Source organism: Cetorhinus maximus, chromosome 1 (assembly GCF_964194155.1).
Source record: "Cetorhinus maximus chromosome 1, sCetMax3.hap1.1, whole genome shotgun sequence".
Taxonomy (NCBI): Eukaryota; Metazoa; Chordata; class Chondrichthyes; order Lamniformes; family Cetorhinidae; genus Cetorhinus; species Cetorhinus maximus.
Window position 1 is genome coordinate 189,903,559 of NC_135879.1, and position 16,777 is coordinate 189,920,335.

General features: G+C 41.3%; 1 protein-coding gene across 2 annotated transcripts in view; it reads left to right on the top strand.

Annotated features, from left to right (window-relative positions):
• The window catches only part of myorg (myogenesis regulating glycosidase), a 47,591-nt gene extending 31,086 nt beyond the window's left edge, over positions 1-16,505 (top strand). Inside the window, exons 2-3 of one of the 2 annotated variants that reach the window (XM_078551219.1) lie at positions 9,244-9,342; positions 9,701-16,505. In XM_078551219.1, the coding sequence (XP_078407345.1) occupies positions 9,806-11,920 (2,115 nt within the window). In that variant the 5' untranslated portion in view covers positions 9,244-9,342; positions 9,701-9,805 and the 3' untranslated portion in view covers positions 11,921-16,505. The remainder of the gene's footprint in view (positions 1-9,243; positions 9,343-9,700) is intronic. The other variant, XM_078551223.1, reaches the window with a different exon arrangement.
• Positions 16,506-16,777: the final 272 nt, after the last annotated feature.

Genomic DNA, 16,777 nt, shown 5'->3' on the forward strand with positions numbered 1-16,777 from the left:
GGAGTTTAGAAGGATGAGGGGGGATCTGATTGAAACTTACAGAATACTGAAAGGCCTGGATAGAGTGGACGTGAGGAAGATGTTTCCGTTAGTAGGAGAGACTAGGACCCGAGGGCACAGCCTCAGAGTAAAGGGAAGACCTTTTAGAACAGAGATGAGGAGAAACTTCTTTAGCCAGAGAGTGGTGAATCTATGGAATTCATTGCCACAGAAGGCTGTGGAGACCAGGTCATTGAGTGTATTTCAGACCGAGATAGATAGGTTCTTGATTGGTAAGGGGATCAAAGGTCACGGGGAGAAGGCAGGAGAATGGGGTTGAGAAACTTATCAGCCATGATTGAATGGCGGAGCAGACTCGATGGGCCGAATGGCCTAATTTCTGCTCCTATGTCTTATGGTCTTATAAGGAGAAACTAGCTGGAATCTTTATCATGCACATTGATGATTTCCTGTGGGGAGGCTCTGTAGAATTTGAACAATGGGTAATTGAGAAGATAAAGAAGGAATTCCAGGTCGGAAGTCAGGCTTCGGGGCCTTTAAATACCTAGGTTTAGAGCAAGTTAGGAGTGACATTGAATCAACTATCATATCTAGAAAACGTTAATCATATCCCAATAACTCAGGTTAGTTCCTCACAAAAAGAGGATCCTGCTACCAAGGAAGAAATAGAACAGTTGAGAAGTTTGGTTGGACAGTTGAACTGGCTGTGCATTCAGACTAGGCCTGACGCTAGTTATGATGTGTTGGAGCTGAGTACCATGATGACACATGCTACAGTTGAGCAAGTTCTGAAAGCAAATAAAACACTTAATTAAATTGAGAGATGTGTGCTCAAGTTTCCAACCTTGGGTGATCCAGAAGATATGAGGTTGGTCATTTTTAGCAATGCTTCACATGCCACTCATCCAGATGGGTACTCTAGCACAGCAGGGTTTATCATATTCTTGGTGGGAAAGAATAATGAATGTTGCCCACTGGCTTGAGAGGCCGAGAAAATAAAAAGGGTAGTGAAAAGCACCTTAGCTGCTGAAACGCTGGCCTTGGTAGAAGCATTAGATATAGGGTTTACTTACCCAATATACTGACAGAAATATTACATAAGGGAGCGATGTGAGAAAAGTTTGCCCATAGAATGTTATGTTGATATGGTCTCTTTGGGACAATGTTCATTCCATGAAAAGTATCACTGAAAAAAGGCTAAGAATAGACCTAGCCAGCATAAAAGAAATGTTAGAGAGAAGAGAGACCTCTAAGATACAATGGGTTGACACAAGTCACCAACTTTCAGACTGTTTTAGAAAAGGAAGCGCCTGCTCTAAGAAATTATTAAATGTATTGGAAGAGGGGTGTCTTATGTTATAATGGTGCAAAATATTTGATAAAGGAAATACGGGAACTAAAGATGTGAAATACGTGTCATTATTTCCTTCTGTTTGTTTAAAACAAATATTCTTTAAGGTTTTTTTTTCAACGTTTTAATTTAAAAAGAGGGGAATCTGTCGATGTATAAATAATCACACTGCATGGCAATCACCTTGTTAAAGACAATTGTTAGTTAAATGGGTGATGGGCATTGATTATCCCATCCAAATAGAATAAAAAGATACAGCTGGAACATTTTGTGTTGAAGCTACTTGGAAGTCAGTAGCACCGAGGAGTTGTCTTGAAAATAAACCAGCTTGAATCAAAGGACCAGCCTGGATTAAATCTTCCACCATAACCTCTTATTGTGACTAACAAGGGATGTTTTGCCCACTATCAAGTTTCCAATGACCACCACCTAAATAAATGACCATTCAACATGGTCTAGACCTGGCTAGCTAACTTAAATTATAATGTTTGCAGTAAGCAGTCAAATGCCTCACCAAAATTCCTTTCTAGCTTTTATATAACCATCAGCACCCTTTACAATTCAAAGAAAACACTATCCCAGATAATGCTACAGTTTATTTAATGGATTAAACTGCACAATGCTTTGAAGAAATATTTTGAATGTTTTTCTCAACTCATGCCTCAGTTATTTGTAAATGCTGTACCTGAATATTCTAGTATTGAGGATTATAGTTCCCTGTGAGCAGAATGAAAGCTACACACACAATTTCTTCACAGCAGCTAGAATTCCTTAATCCTTTTCTAACTGGTTCTAACATTGATTCTACAGATATTGTAGTTCAACAGGAGCAAGGTGAAATCTTCCATGATGAATTTCTCTCCTACATACATGGAATTTGTACACAGCAGCTGTAATGTACTTGACCCAGACTTGGGTGATATTTTCAACTCGGACAGCAGGGTGGGGGTGCCCAGCCCAAAAGAAGGGCAGGCCTCATGGGGATAGCTTTTTGCAAGTATATGTAACATTAAAAACATTTTAAATGAGTAAATTTTTTTTTTGTTCTGTTATAAATGTTGCTACTAGCCATATACACTGGGTCTAAGTGAAGGCAAACGCTTATGCCTGAAAGCAGTGTGGAGAAGTTATTTAAATAAGTTGCTAGGTTTTTTCTGCTGGTTCTTTGATCTCCGAGATACTTTTCTTTTCAACTTTAGATTTATTCACATTTAGTTAATCAAATAAATGGTAAATAGCAGGTAAGTTATTTGAGCCAATCAAGGCACTTTCCAATCAGGTTTCCACCCCTGCCACAGTACAAAGACACACTTAAAGTCACAAATGTTGTTATGACAGAAGTAAACTATCTTTTCTCATCCTTTACAACTCGTCTGCAGCTGTTGACATGGTTGACCACACCATCCCCATCCAACTCCTCTCCACCATCATCATGCTGGGTGGGACTGCACTCACTTGGTTCCAATTTTATTTATCTAATTGTAGCCAGAGTATCACCTGCAATGATCTCTCTTTGCAATTTTACAGTCCTCCAAATATGGTCTCATGAGCATCCTGACTTTCATTTCGGGGCCATGCTTTCATCTATCAAGGTCCTATACTCTGAATTCCTGCCCTAAACCTCGCCACCTCTCTACCTCACTTTCCTCCTTTAAGACGCTCCTTAAATCCTACTTTGGACCAAGCTGTTGGTCTTCTAACCGAATCTCCTTTTATGTTGCTTGATGTCAAATTTTGTTTTCCAATGCTTCTGTGAAGCACCTTGGGACATTTTATGATTTTGAAGGCACTATATAAATGCAGCTTCTTGTTGTTTGCCTGATAGACATCTGACACTTTTTGAGAGCACACTTTCAATTGCGATGTCTTTGGAAGGTGTACCACAGTGGAGGCATGGTGGACACAAGGCTTATATAAATAAATAACCAGCAAGTGACCAGCATGAGGTTTACCCAACAGACATTTTAGCTCTGGACCTCAATTGCACTGCTATGGAGAAATGCTAAAGAAGCCCTGGCATTTTCCTTGCCATTACTTCCCAGGGTGAGGCTTTTATATCAGTAATCATTTTGCCACTTGAGCATTAAAGCTTTTTGAGCCTGACGTGATCTGAACACGCAATCTTCTGATCTGGAGTCAGACGCGCTACCGTTGCGCAAGGCATATAAATGTCATTGTCACACATGTTGCACTGGTAAACGTTCTTGTGTTCACTCCCAGGGCAGATTAGGTCACTCACATTTTTAACTGGAGGTGTGTAGCAGGAGGGGACTTATGAAGGAAACAAAACACTTTTTAAAAAATAGTTCACACTCAAAATATTTGGTGCTTAATTAGATTAATTAGTTCTATTAGTAATAAATAGCATTTATCCATATTAATATGCTTATTTTCTTTCTTGGCAGTATGTGTTAAGTAGATGTACTTCAAACCTATGATGCAAACAGAATAATTTAACAGGTCCCAACTTGATGACTGAGTTCTGAGTTTCCTACATATGCAAGTAAATTACAAGATTTTAAAGGTAAACAGGAAACAGAATTGACTTCATCTGTGGGAAGGCCAAAGCTCTGCTATATTATTATCATAACAGTCACAGTTCTGCCAATGTATTTGTTTTAAAGCAGTAAGTAAAGTGTATATGTGGCAAAGTATCGTGTTCTTTCGTCTCAGCGCCCTGGGTTCAACTCCAGTCCAACTTCCTCGGATGAGCTCCTATCCTGACTGTGATGGAATAAATAAAATGAGTTAGGGTGATTTACTTGGAAAATGGGTGAAGTCCATGGAACAAAAATTGCCCATTCAGTGCCAATTTGTGGGCAAGTCTCATTCAATCAGGCTGTTAGGATGGGGACAAGGAGGAGCTCAGCTAAACACACCCCACCTGCATCAATATCTTGATGTTACCTGGCAACCACTTGTTCTAGCGCATTAACTGGAAATTAAAATCCTGGTTAGTTTTATTTTCTCAACTCCAGCTTTCTTTAAGTACCTTGTCACTTCCCTATTTCATAATTTTGCTAGTTTCCTCATTCAGATGTAGTGAGTATATTCTTGTGGAATTGACCAGAAACTGAACTGGACTAGCCGTATAAATACTGTGGCTGCAAGAGCAGGTCAGAGGCTCGGAATAGTGCGACGCATAACCCATCTCCTGACTCCCCAAAGCCTGTCCACCATCTACAAGGCACAACTCAGGAGTGTGATGGAATACTCTCCACTTGCCTGGATGAATGCAGCTCCCAAAACACTCAAGAAGCTTGACACATCCAGGACAAAGCAGCCCACTTGACTCGCACCACATCCACAAACATTCACTCCCTCCACCACCAACGCACAGTGGCAGCAGTATGTACCATCTACAAGATGCACTGCAGGAATTCACCAAGGCTGCTTCAACAGCACCTTCCAAACCCACGACCACTGCCATCTAGAAGGACAAGGGCAGCAGATAGATGGGAAAACCACCACCTAGAAGTTCCCCTCCAAGTCACTCTCCATCCTGACTTGGAAATATATCGCCGTTCCATCACTGTCACTGGGTTAAAATCCTGGAACTCCCTTCCGAAGAGCATTGTGGGTGACCTACACCACAGGGACTGCAGCGGTTCAAGAAGGCAGCTCACCACCACCTTCTCAAGGGCAACTAGGGATGGGCAATAAATGCTGGCCTAGCCAACAAAGCCCACATCCCATGAATGAATAAAGAAAAAATAGTTCCCCTTTGTCCCAGACCTGGTCGCAACATCCAACAAAATGGAATCGCTCTTCCTTTTGTTTTGCTTTCATTTATCTAATCTTACTGCCTTTCCCTTTTTACTTTGAAGAAGTAATCCTGAGATTACCATCTGTGAAGTCCTGCTCTTAAAATTCATTTTGCCCGAGTTCAGGCCTTTCTTTACTTACGAAATTAGCTCCCACATGGAGCATGATGGATCCTGGTTCTCCGTCTCTTTGCAAAAGCTTTTCCAGTTGTTGCATTAAGTTTCTGGACCCTGCAATAAAGGCAACAAAGCTTCCAGAATTAAAAACAAAATGCTGGAAAAACTCAGCAGGTCTGGCAGCATCTGTGGAGAGAGAAACAAAGTTCACGTTTCATGTCTGTATGACTCTTCTTCAAGCTGAAGAAAAGTCATATGGACTTGAAACGTTAACTTTACTGCAGATTTCCAGCCTCCGCAGTATTTTGCTTTTATCTTAATGCTTCCAGGATTGTTGACTTGGACTGCAAAAGGTGATATCTGCCCCTCTAACTAATTAACTACCCCCTGCCACTACTGAATTTCTAACCGTTTTACTAATATCCCCATTCTGAGCCATTACTTGTTTGAGGTGCCATTAGTATTTATTTGGTCCTGCTCAGAATTCTCATTTTTCCTACAAGAAGGGAGAGCTTCCAATCAGTTTAAGAGCTCTGGTTCCTTTCTTACCTTATCCAGTTGCAACCAGAGAGTTATCTGCAATAGCTTCTCTTCCAAACTCTACACTGTTACCGCTGATGTCCCCCAAGGATCTACCTTTGGCTCCCTCCTATTTCTCATCTACGTGCAGCCCCTCAGCGTCTTCATCTGAAAACATGTTAGTTTACATGTGAATGCTGACAATACCTAGCCTTACCTTACCATCATCCCTCTCTACTCCTCCACTGTTTCTAAATTATCAGGCAGCTTATCCGACATCCAGTACTGAATTTTTCCATCAATTAAATATTGGGAAGACTGAATCCATTGTCTTTGGGCTCTGCCACAAATTCCATTCTCTAGCCATTGACTCCAGTTCATCCCCTGACAATTGTCAGATTGTGAACCAGACTGTTGCAACCTTGGTGTCATATTTGACACTGTTACGACCCACTCTCAGGTGAGGCTCCCTAAAGTTGTTGATCCAGGCGAGACCCCTCAATTTGTCACCATCTGGCTGGGGCACCCTCAAATTGTAATGCCCTGGGTGAGGAGGGATGAATTGCCTTCCTGTCTTTATTCAGTTGGTCGCAACAAGATTTAATCTAAAAAGGATCCCTTTCGCGGATATCTTTTTCCCAGACCCAATCGTTCTGGTTTTGAAGAAGCAATTTGACCAGACTTTCTTGAGTTAAAGTTAAGAGTAAGTTTATTAACTACTGAGGGCGAGAAAGGATAAAACACATGAACATACAGTCATACAGGTTACAAGTAAATATTTAGCTTGAAGTAAGTGAACATAGTATACGGAACAGTCCTTGACTTGTGGGGAGTAGCTGATTGAGCGTTGCGATTCGAGATTCCAGTAGAATTGACTCCGGTAGACAAATAGTCGGTTTTGAGGTTCCAGTAGTGTGGAATTTGGTAGAGAGGGAGAGAGATCAGGACACCTGCAGAATGGGGATTTGCTGGGGTACTGTGTGTGGCTGTTACTTCTGAGTCAAATTTCCAGCACTTGCTCTCTCCTCAGCACACCCACCAACAGACAGACCCCATGGCAGCTGTTCAGCTCACTTTTAACCCCTTCTTTGTATATTCCAAGTGGGAAGCAAATTCACAAATCTGTCTCTGCATTGCTTACAGGGTTTCTTGATTTCTTTAGGGGGAGGCAATGGCGTAGTGGTATTGTCACTGAACTAGTAATCCAGAAACCCAGGGTAATGCTCTGGGGACTCGGGCTCGAAACTTGCCACAGCAGATGGTGGAATTTGAATTCATTAAAAATCTAATGATGACCATGAAGCCATTGTTAATTGTTGTAAAAGCCAATGTGATTCACCAATCACTAAGGGAAGGAAATCTGACGACCTTACCTGATCTGGCCTTGATGTGACTCCAGACCCATAGCAATGTGGTTGACTCTTAAATGCCCTCTGAAGTAGGGCAACTAGTTGGGTAATGGGTAATAAATGCTGGCCTGGCCAGCGATGTCCACATCCCATGAATGAATTTTTTTTTAACTTCTCCCATTATGACCCATTGCCTCTACCAGAGGGAGCAATTAGTTTCTGGATGTCTTTAGAAGTACCTTATCTGGCAACAAGGGTTCCAGTATCTCTTAGGGAGTCACGCTGCAGCATTCCAGCCAGTGGCTTGTGTGCATTTTTAAAACTCGGGTCTTATTTTTAAAGTTCAATGGGAAGAATTTTCCCCCCGTCGGGGGGGAAGTGCGGGGGCAGGCGCGACTCTAATTGGCACCCCCAATTGGGGACGTGCCACCATTTTACATAGGCAGGCCAATTAAGGCCCGCTCAGCGTGACATCTGCCAGGAAGCGCTATGTGCTCCCTGTGCAAGCAGGGTTGTGGGGAGGGGGGGAATTCCCTCAGCTGGGAGTGCGCTCTTTTGCGCATGCACGCGAGAGAGCCCACAGATCTCCCTGAGCCTAAGTGCTGCTTCAGGGAGATCAGCTCCGATTTAAAACTTTCATTAAACATGTTTAAAAATTTTCCCTGCCATGACCCCTCATGTTACACTGTCACATGAGTTGAGACATGTCCATAAGTTTTATTGAAACCTTTCTTAAAGATTTAAATATCCTTATGAAACCTCATCCTGCCCGTGGACGAGGTTTCATGCTTTTTCCGAAGCCTGCCAGGGCTCCTGGCCTGCCCGCCAACCTTAAGGTTGGTCGGGCAGGTCCATTAACAACTTTAATTACTTTTTCAATGGCCTCAATAGGCCGTTAACAGGTTGGCGGGTGTGCAGCTGACTCAGCTGGGCCCTGCCGACCTGAAAATGGAAATGACACGGGGTGATGTCGGGAGTTCCACCTGACGTCATCCCGCATCATTTTATGCGCCAGTGAGGAGGCCCCACCCCCGCTCGCCGCCCGAAAGATCATGCCCAAAATTTCCAGATGCAATTCAGTGTTTTTCCTTCATTATCATGACAACACATATCCGCGCCATCACGAAGACCTCCATAACCTTGTCCAACACTGCTCCTTCGCCAGTGAATCTGCTGCTGAAACTCTAATTCATATTCTTGCTACCTCCTAGATTTGACTATTCCAATGCACTCCTGGCTGGCATTTTCTACCCATCATAAACTTGAGGACATCCGAAGCTCTGCCGCCTGTGTCCTAACTGATCTGTCCTGTTCGTCCATCACTTGTGATCCCTGACCTACATTGGCTCCAAGTTGAGCAACATATTTGTTTTAAAATTCTCATCATTGTTGTCAAATCCCTCCATTGCCTGAACTTTCCCTTTCTTTATAATGTCTTCTCTCTTACAACCCTCCTGAGATATCTGCGCTCATCCAATTCTGGCATCTTGAGCATCCCTGATCTTAATTGCTCCACCATTGGCGGCCATGCATTCAGCTGCTAAGGCCCCAAGTTCTGGAATTTCCTCATTAAATCTGTTTGCTTCTGTATCTTTCTTTCCTCTTTTTCAAGATGCTCCTTAAAATCTATGTCTTTGACCTAGCTTTTGGTCATCTGTTGCAATATCTGCTTATGTAACTTGGTGTCAAGTTTTTGATAATGCTCCTAATACGCATCTTGGGATATTTTATTACAGTAAAGACGCTACATAAATACTAGTTGTTGGGAACTCCTGTTCTAATCATCTTTTTCCTGCCTTTCCCCACTTCCTCAAATAGTTGCTCACCTTTCCTGCTCTGCAGCCTGCTTCTTATTGTGTTTCCACAAGTGAAATATTCTTGATTCACAGCCATGTCTCTCAATTGATTTAGATCATATCATCATATTCGCAAATCACTTTACATGCTATTGGTTGCTTTCTCTCTCCTTGCTTTTTCCTTCCTTTTCTATTCTCTCTAGCTGTAAGTACATTACTAATTTTCCTCTTTCCTTGATAAATATTGATTTCATTACTGGATTCCTGGTGCAGTTGATGTATCTGTCTGTACAATATTAATTGGGTTTTTTGAATACCTTTATTCAATGATCTTTTCATATTTACAGGCACTTCGCCTACCTAACCAAAGGCATCCAATACTTTCTACAAAGTTTATTACCAGAGCATTTCAACCATGTCTGGAATACAGGTTTTCCTATTCTGGGGTAAGTGATGAATTATTACAATTGGAAATTTGAAGAGTAAATAAATACTTGTGGTTGCTGTTAGATTAACAGGAGAGTGCAGCACAAGTAAATGCTGCACTTTCAATTGTAATGTAGAGAGCAAGTTACTGAAGGAATGTCTAAATGTAGTTGCTATTATAAGCAGTGAATCCGCTTGGGGATAAGCAAGATAAGCTTTATTGAAAGCTCTATAGGCACTGAGTAAAACAACTCAGAAATTTTATTCTGTTTGCTAAGCTTAGGTTGTTGAAAATTCATTGGAATGTGAAGTGGAAATTCCTGATTTAGCAGGCTATGAATTAATAAGAGCTTTTTTTTTCTCTCCCTTGTCATCCAGAATTCCTACAGAATATTTTGTGGCTTCATTTAGTGCTACGGCGATAATCCGTTTGTGGGACAGTTACAAAATACCAAAGACGCAGGGGTACCCGATGACAACCTTATGCCTCATAGCTACAACCGAGATCAACTACAGCACCGAGCAGGTAGAGGAGAAAACTCACGAGTTGATGCAATGTACCAAGTCGTACCAGGAAGTTTGCCTGCTGCTCGGGAAAAACAATCCAAAGGAGCCAAGCCACTAGTTTGCACTATTTTACTGGGTTTGCTGCTGGTAATTGCAGCAGTAGTTGCATGGTGCTATTACACGGCATCATTAAAGAAATTAAATAGCTTTAAAATAGAACAGTTGGAACTCCATAAGGATGGATTTTTCATCAGAAATACTACTGACTTGGTTTTTGAAATGGGCTTCAAATCTGCTCCTATTGACCTTGAATCATGTCTTCAAGATGAAACTGGAGATGGGTTAAACTGCACAAAGTCTGGTAAAGAGAAAGTGGACTTCTTAATCAAAACCTTTAAGCCCAAAGATACCATAACTTGTTACAATATTGAATGGAAGACTGTCACATTGGACTCTGTTATTGAACACTGCATGTATTGGGCAGATGGACATTGGTATGGAGGAGCAGAAACTAGCACACAGCACTGGCCTATCAAAATTTCAGGTGCAGTGGATCCTAAGCCATATGTAACAGGTGATGTGTACTCAATACGTGAAGGCTTTGGTGGAATTCTAGAAAGGTATTGGGTCTCATCTAAAGCTGTGGCTGTTCGAGTTAATGATTCAGTCCCTCTGCACATTGGTTGGAACAGCTCAGATAAAAAAGCCTTTTGCCTGCATGCTCGCTACAAAGATTCTCCATTTCAACCGCTGACAGGGCAACAGCCATTTGTAGAATTAAGTTATCAAGTCTGTGTTGGTTCTGATTTGAAAATTGTCCACAGATACATGGCCAAAAAACATTTCAAGAAGCCTGAGATTACGCCTTCAGAGAGTATGTTTAGGTACCCTATATGGTCCACATGGGCTCTGTACAAAACCGAAGTGAACCAGGATAAAGTTCTGGATTACGCAGAAAAAATCAAGAAATATCAATTCAATTTCAGTCATATTGAAATAGATGATCGATATTCCAGTAGTTATGGAGAATTTGACTTTGACCCAGTGAAGTTTCCAAATGCTTCAGAACTGATGCGAAAGCTAAAAGATGATGGATTCCTGGTGACATTATGGGTTCATCCCTTTGTTAATTATAACTCTCCCAGTTTTGTGAAGGGAATAAAAAGCTCTTATTTTGTGATGGATCCCAGTGGGAAATTTCCTGCCTTGGTGGAATGGTGGAATGGGATTGCGACAGTTTTGGACTTCACCAATCCTGAAACCACAGATTGGTTTCAGAAAAGATTGGAACACCTGAGGTCAAAATATGGGATTGTGTCTTTTAAATTTGATGCAGGTGAGACTAGTTACCTTCCTGCAGAGTTTAGCACTCACAAGCCTTTGTCTGATCCTAGCTTGTTTAGTAAACTATATGCAGAAACTGCAGCTTTGTACTGCAAGTTGGCTGAAGTGAGGGTAGGATATCGCACCCAGATGCTCCCTTGTTTCGTTCGTATGATTGATCGTGATTCTGTTTGGGGTTATGAGCTTGGTCTAAAGTCTCTGATTCCAACTGCCCTCACCATGAGTATTTTAGGATACCACTTCATATTGCCTGATATGATTGGAGGAAACATTTATCCAAATAAAACTGATGGCTCTGATGAGATCCCAGACCGTGAGCTTTATATACGCTGGCTCGAACTATCAGCTTTTCTTCCAGCAATGCAGTTCTCCATTCCTCCTTGGCTATACGATGCGGAGGTTTTGCGGATTGCATATAAATTTGCACAGCTCCGAGAAAGTTTAGTCATGCCCCTTATCCTTCGGCTAGCGGAGGAAACTACTAAAACAGGTAATCCAATTATAAGGCCCCTCTGGTGGATTGCTCCAGGTGATGATCAAGCACAAAAGGTAGACACACAGTTTCTAATTGGGGATTATCTTATGGTAGCCCCCATTCTAGAAAAAGGTAAAGAAGCAAGAGATATCTATCTTCCTGAAGGTAAATGGCAGAGTTTCAATGGAGACGTTTTTCATAAAACACCATATCACCTAAGTGACTTCGCGGTTAACCTTGATGAAGTGGCTTATTTTATTAGAATGATCTGACTTTTTTTCTTCTTCATTTGGAGTAATTCAGTTAGCTAGTTAAATGGATTGTTTTTTTACAAATGATTACAGATCCAGTGCTACCACCTGTGTTCAGACATACTTAATTCCAGGATTATCCACAAATGGGCATGTTAGTATTATACTTGGGGTACCTTAAATTTTAAAAGGAAATGGAGATTTTTTAACTTCTCTTTCCCTAACTAAACCAGTTACTACTTTTTAAGGAATAGTCACTCAAATTTTTAAAGAAAGTAGGTGAACGATAAAACAAAATGAAAGCATAAGCTTTTTTTTAGAATGGTTCATTTTTTAAAAAACGCACATTTCTGTTAAAAATCAAATGGGCTGCCAGAGAAATAACAGGGATTTTTAAAAAAATCCAGAGCTAGTGTTTTAGTAAATTACAGTTTTAGTGAGTCATGGATCAAAAAAAATTCTATTTTATCTATTTAAATAATTTGGGGAAGACAGTGGTGTAGTGGTAATGTCACTGGACTAGTAATCCAGAGACAGAGTCCAGTGCTCTGGGGACATGGGTTCAAATCCCTGGAATTGAAAGCCACTTCCAGTAATGGTGATCATAAAACTATCATCAATAAAACCCATCTGGTTCACTAACATCTTTAGGAAAGGAAATCTGCCATCTTTACCTGGTCTGGCCTACATGTGACTCAGATCCATAGCAATGTGGTTGACTCTTAATTGCCCTCTGAAACGGCCTAGTAAGCCACTCAGTTCAAGGGCAGTTAGGGATGGACAATAAATGCTGACCTTGCTAGCGACGCCCACAAAGAATTAAAAACAACAATATATACAGAACAGTTATGTCAAAACTTGCTGTTGCCAAATTAGGGGACATGGTAAACTGTGAGGAAGCATGCAGGAGAGATTACAGGAAAACATGTTTAAAGAATGGGAAAATATCTGACAAATGCAGTTCGCTGTAGCTAACTTTGAAATATTACATTTTGGAAAGGGCAGAGAATGGTATAACTTTCTGGAGTGGGGGAAATTGGGTATTATAGGTCTTTGAAAGCAAATTGCAAATGGTGGAAGACAAAATTGGCACAAAGTTATAGCTGTGAGAAATGTAGAAAACTTGGTCTGTATTCACTGGAGCAAAGAAAGTTATGGAGAAATCTAACCCACAATTTTATCCCCCTCACCACCCCCCCAACTTTTTCAGAATTTATGAATGTTGTTTTAAGTCAGTGACAGTAGGATATAAGCTCTGCATTAATCTTAGAAGCAGAAATCGAAAGTTAAAAGAACTGTTCTCACACAAAGTTATTAGAAAATAGAATGTAACACCACAGTGACTTTTGAAGTATGGTTGAATGATGTCATTTAAAAAGACAATATTAGAAAAACAGAGAAATGGGATTAGAGTAGATGGCAACAATGCAGGAAACTAGCATTGTCACAGATGCAGTGGGTTGAATGACTACCCCGCCAACCACCGTATTGGCATTTTTCAGTGATTCCATAGTAGTTGTTGTGCTACCAAATTATGCTTGCAAAGTTCTGAGTTTTACAGCATGATTATGGTATTTGGAATTTAATCTTAAAATCTTTTCAAGCCACATGAAATGAACATTGTCAGTACAGCCTTCCCAGCATAACTGTTAAACCACAACAGGATCTAAGGTGCAGCTTATTTATGAGCAACTAGAACAATCATTGGAGTAACAATAAAAACAAGATGTAAAACAAAATATGGAGTAATATAGTACGGTAGGTGAGCAAATTCAAAATTGACACAGTCCACTAAAGAACATTCTAAGCATAAGGAATACTAATTTGGATCATAATGTGAGGGCAAAGAAGCAAGAGACAGTAAAGTTCTAGATTCTTTGAATGCACCAATGAAACAGAACTGCTGTAAACCACCTGCAACCTCCTGTCCAAGTCATACATCATCCTGACTTGGAACTATATCGCTGCTCCTTCGTTGTCGCTGCGTCAAAAACTGGAACTTCTTTCCTACCAGCACTGTGGATATGTCAATACCTACATGGACAGCAGCAGTTCAAGAAAGCAGTTCACCGTCACCTTAAGAGCAGTTAGGGATAGGCAACAACAACATTTACATCCCAAGACGGAATAAAAAATGTAAAAACAATCCAACTAGGCGTGAAGCATATAGATAATCTTGCAAACACAAGAAGCTGAAGGGGATGAATGACTTAGTTTTTACATACTCCAAGTTTTTACATAGGACCAAGAGTATCAAATTAAATTTAATCAGATTTTGAACCATACTCTGCCCCTTGTCTTTTCTCAATGCAACGTTTTGGCACTGAGTGCTGTTTTAAACAAGAAGTCAGAATGGAAAACAAGCATTCACCATGCAAAAGAAAGGAAACATAAACTTAAGATTGCTGCCCATCATATGGCCATTATTTTATACCCAGGGTCTATACAGGACAAGGTGAAGGATCATGCCAGTGAACTGCTGTTGTGAAGCTATAATTCTTCTAATGTCTCTTTCCTCCCCAATATGTACATTTATCTAACTTGGGTCAAGAGAAAATGGGATCAAAAAGAACCTTCATTCATCCCTAATGCTGTCTGTGAAGAATTTGTAAAAATTCATTTTATGGAATGTGGGCATCGCTGGCTAGGCCAGCATTTATTGCCCATCCCTAATTGCCCTTGAGAAGGTGGTGCTGAGCTGCCTTCTTGAACCGCTGCAGTCCATGTGGTGTAGGTACACCCACGTTGCTGTTAGGGAGGGAGTCCCCGGATTTTGACCCAGCAACAATGAAGAAGCGGCGATATATTTCCATGGTGAGTGGCTTGGAGGGGAACTTGCAGGTGGTGGTGTTCCCATGTGTCTGCTGACGCGTTTGGAATCATGCCAAAGGCTGATTAAATGCTCTCAGAAACTTAAGCTTGCATAAATAATAGACCAGTAAAGAAAACAAAACAGCATTGAGAAGGAATCTCTCCCATAATCTCCAGCTCTACTACAGAAAACAAGGGCGGCTATATGTCTGTTTAGCCCATCAGCATCTTAACGATTACTCTCACTGTTACATTAAGCATGTACAATTATGTAAATACCAGTGTACATAACTGCCAAAAAGATTTGTGGTACCATCTAACTTAAGTCAGAATATCAGGAATCTGAGAATATGTTTCTCTTGATCCAAAAAAGCTTCACAATTTTTTTTCGCTCCACAAACTTCATTAAAACATTTGATTCTGTTGGTTCACAATATATTGATGTTAATAAATCCTGTTGAATGCTGGCTGCTATAATTCTGTCTCTATTGCTATCATTTAATTAATCTTTTTACTCATAGTCACCTTCAATTCCTCTTAACAGTAGGTGAGAAATTGGTTAAAATCTCAATTAAGCACAACACACATTGCCCAAAACAAAAATACTCTGGGTATCTTCTCTCTTTAGAACTGAGATAGTATACAAATAATGTGGAAGGGATGTGGTTAGTCCTGGTTGTAATTCAAGATATTTAATTTTTAATGCATCTCTCCAATAAAAACCACTGTCCAGTTGCAACAAAATAGCTGCTTACTAGCCATGTGTGCAGGACAAGTCAACTGCTGTTTAATTTTGTTAATTCTATTAATTTTGTTTCTCATCTACATCCTGCCCCTCAGTGACGTCATCCGAAAGCATGGCATTAGTTTTCACATACACGTTGATGACACCCAACGCTACCTCACCACCACCTCTCTCAACTCCTGTAGTGCTATTAAATATTAGACTGTTTATTCAGCATCCAGTACTAGATGAGCAGAAACTTACTCCAATTAAATATTGGGAAGACTGAAGCCATTGTTTTCGGTCCCCGCTCCAAACTCCATTCCCTAGCTACTGATTCCATCCCTAGCAACAGTATAAGATTAAACCAATCTGTTTGCAACCTTAGTGTCACATTTGACCCCGAGATGTGCTTCCAAACTCATATTCATGCCACCACTAAGACCGCACAATTACACCTCCATAACATCACCCGACATTGTCCCCGTCTCGGCTCACCTGCTGCTGAAACCCTCATTTGTGCCTTCGTTACTTCCAGCTCACCTATTTCAATGCAATCCTGGCTGGTCTCCCACATTCTGCTCTCTGTAAACTTGAGAATTTCCAAAACCCTGCTTGAGGTCATCCAAAACTCTACTGCCTGTGTCTTAACTCGCAGCAAGGCCTATTCCCCTATCGCCCCTGTGCTCACTGACCTACACAGGCTCCCAGTCAAGCAGCGTCATCACAGAATCACACAGTGCAGAAGAGGCCCTTCAGCCCATCGAGTCTGCACCGACACATGAGAAACACCTGACCTACCTGCCTAATCCCATTTACCAGCACTTGGCCCATAGCCTTTGACAAGGTGCCGCACAGGAGGCTGCTCATTAAGATAAGAGCCCATGGTGTTAGAGGCAAGCTACTAGCATGGATAGAAGATTGGCTGTCTGGCAGGAGGCAGAGAGTGGGGATAAGGGGGTCCTTCTCAGGATGGTGGCCGGTGACTAGTGGAGTTCCGCAGGGGTCAGTGTTGGGACCACAACTTTTCACTTTATACATTAATGATCTAGATGAAGGAACTGAGGGTATCCTGGCTAAGTTTGCAGATGATACAAAGGATAGGTGGAGGGACAGGTAGTATTGAGGAGGTGGGGAGGCTGCAGAAGGATTTGGACAAGTTAGGAGAATGGGCAAAGAAGTGGCAGATGGAATACAACGTGGGGAAGTGTGAGTAGGAAGAATAGAGGCATAGGCTATTTTCTAAATGGGGAGAGAATTCAGAAATCTGGAGTGCAAAGGGACTTGGGAGTCCTAGTCCAGATTCTCTTAAGGTTAACTTGCAGGTTGAGTCGGTGGTTAGG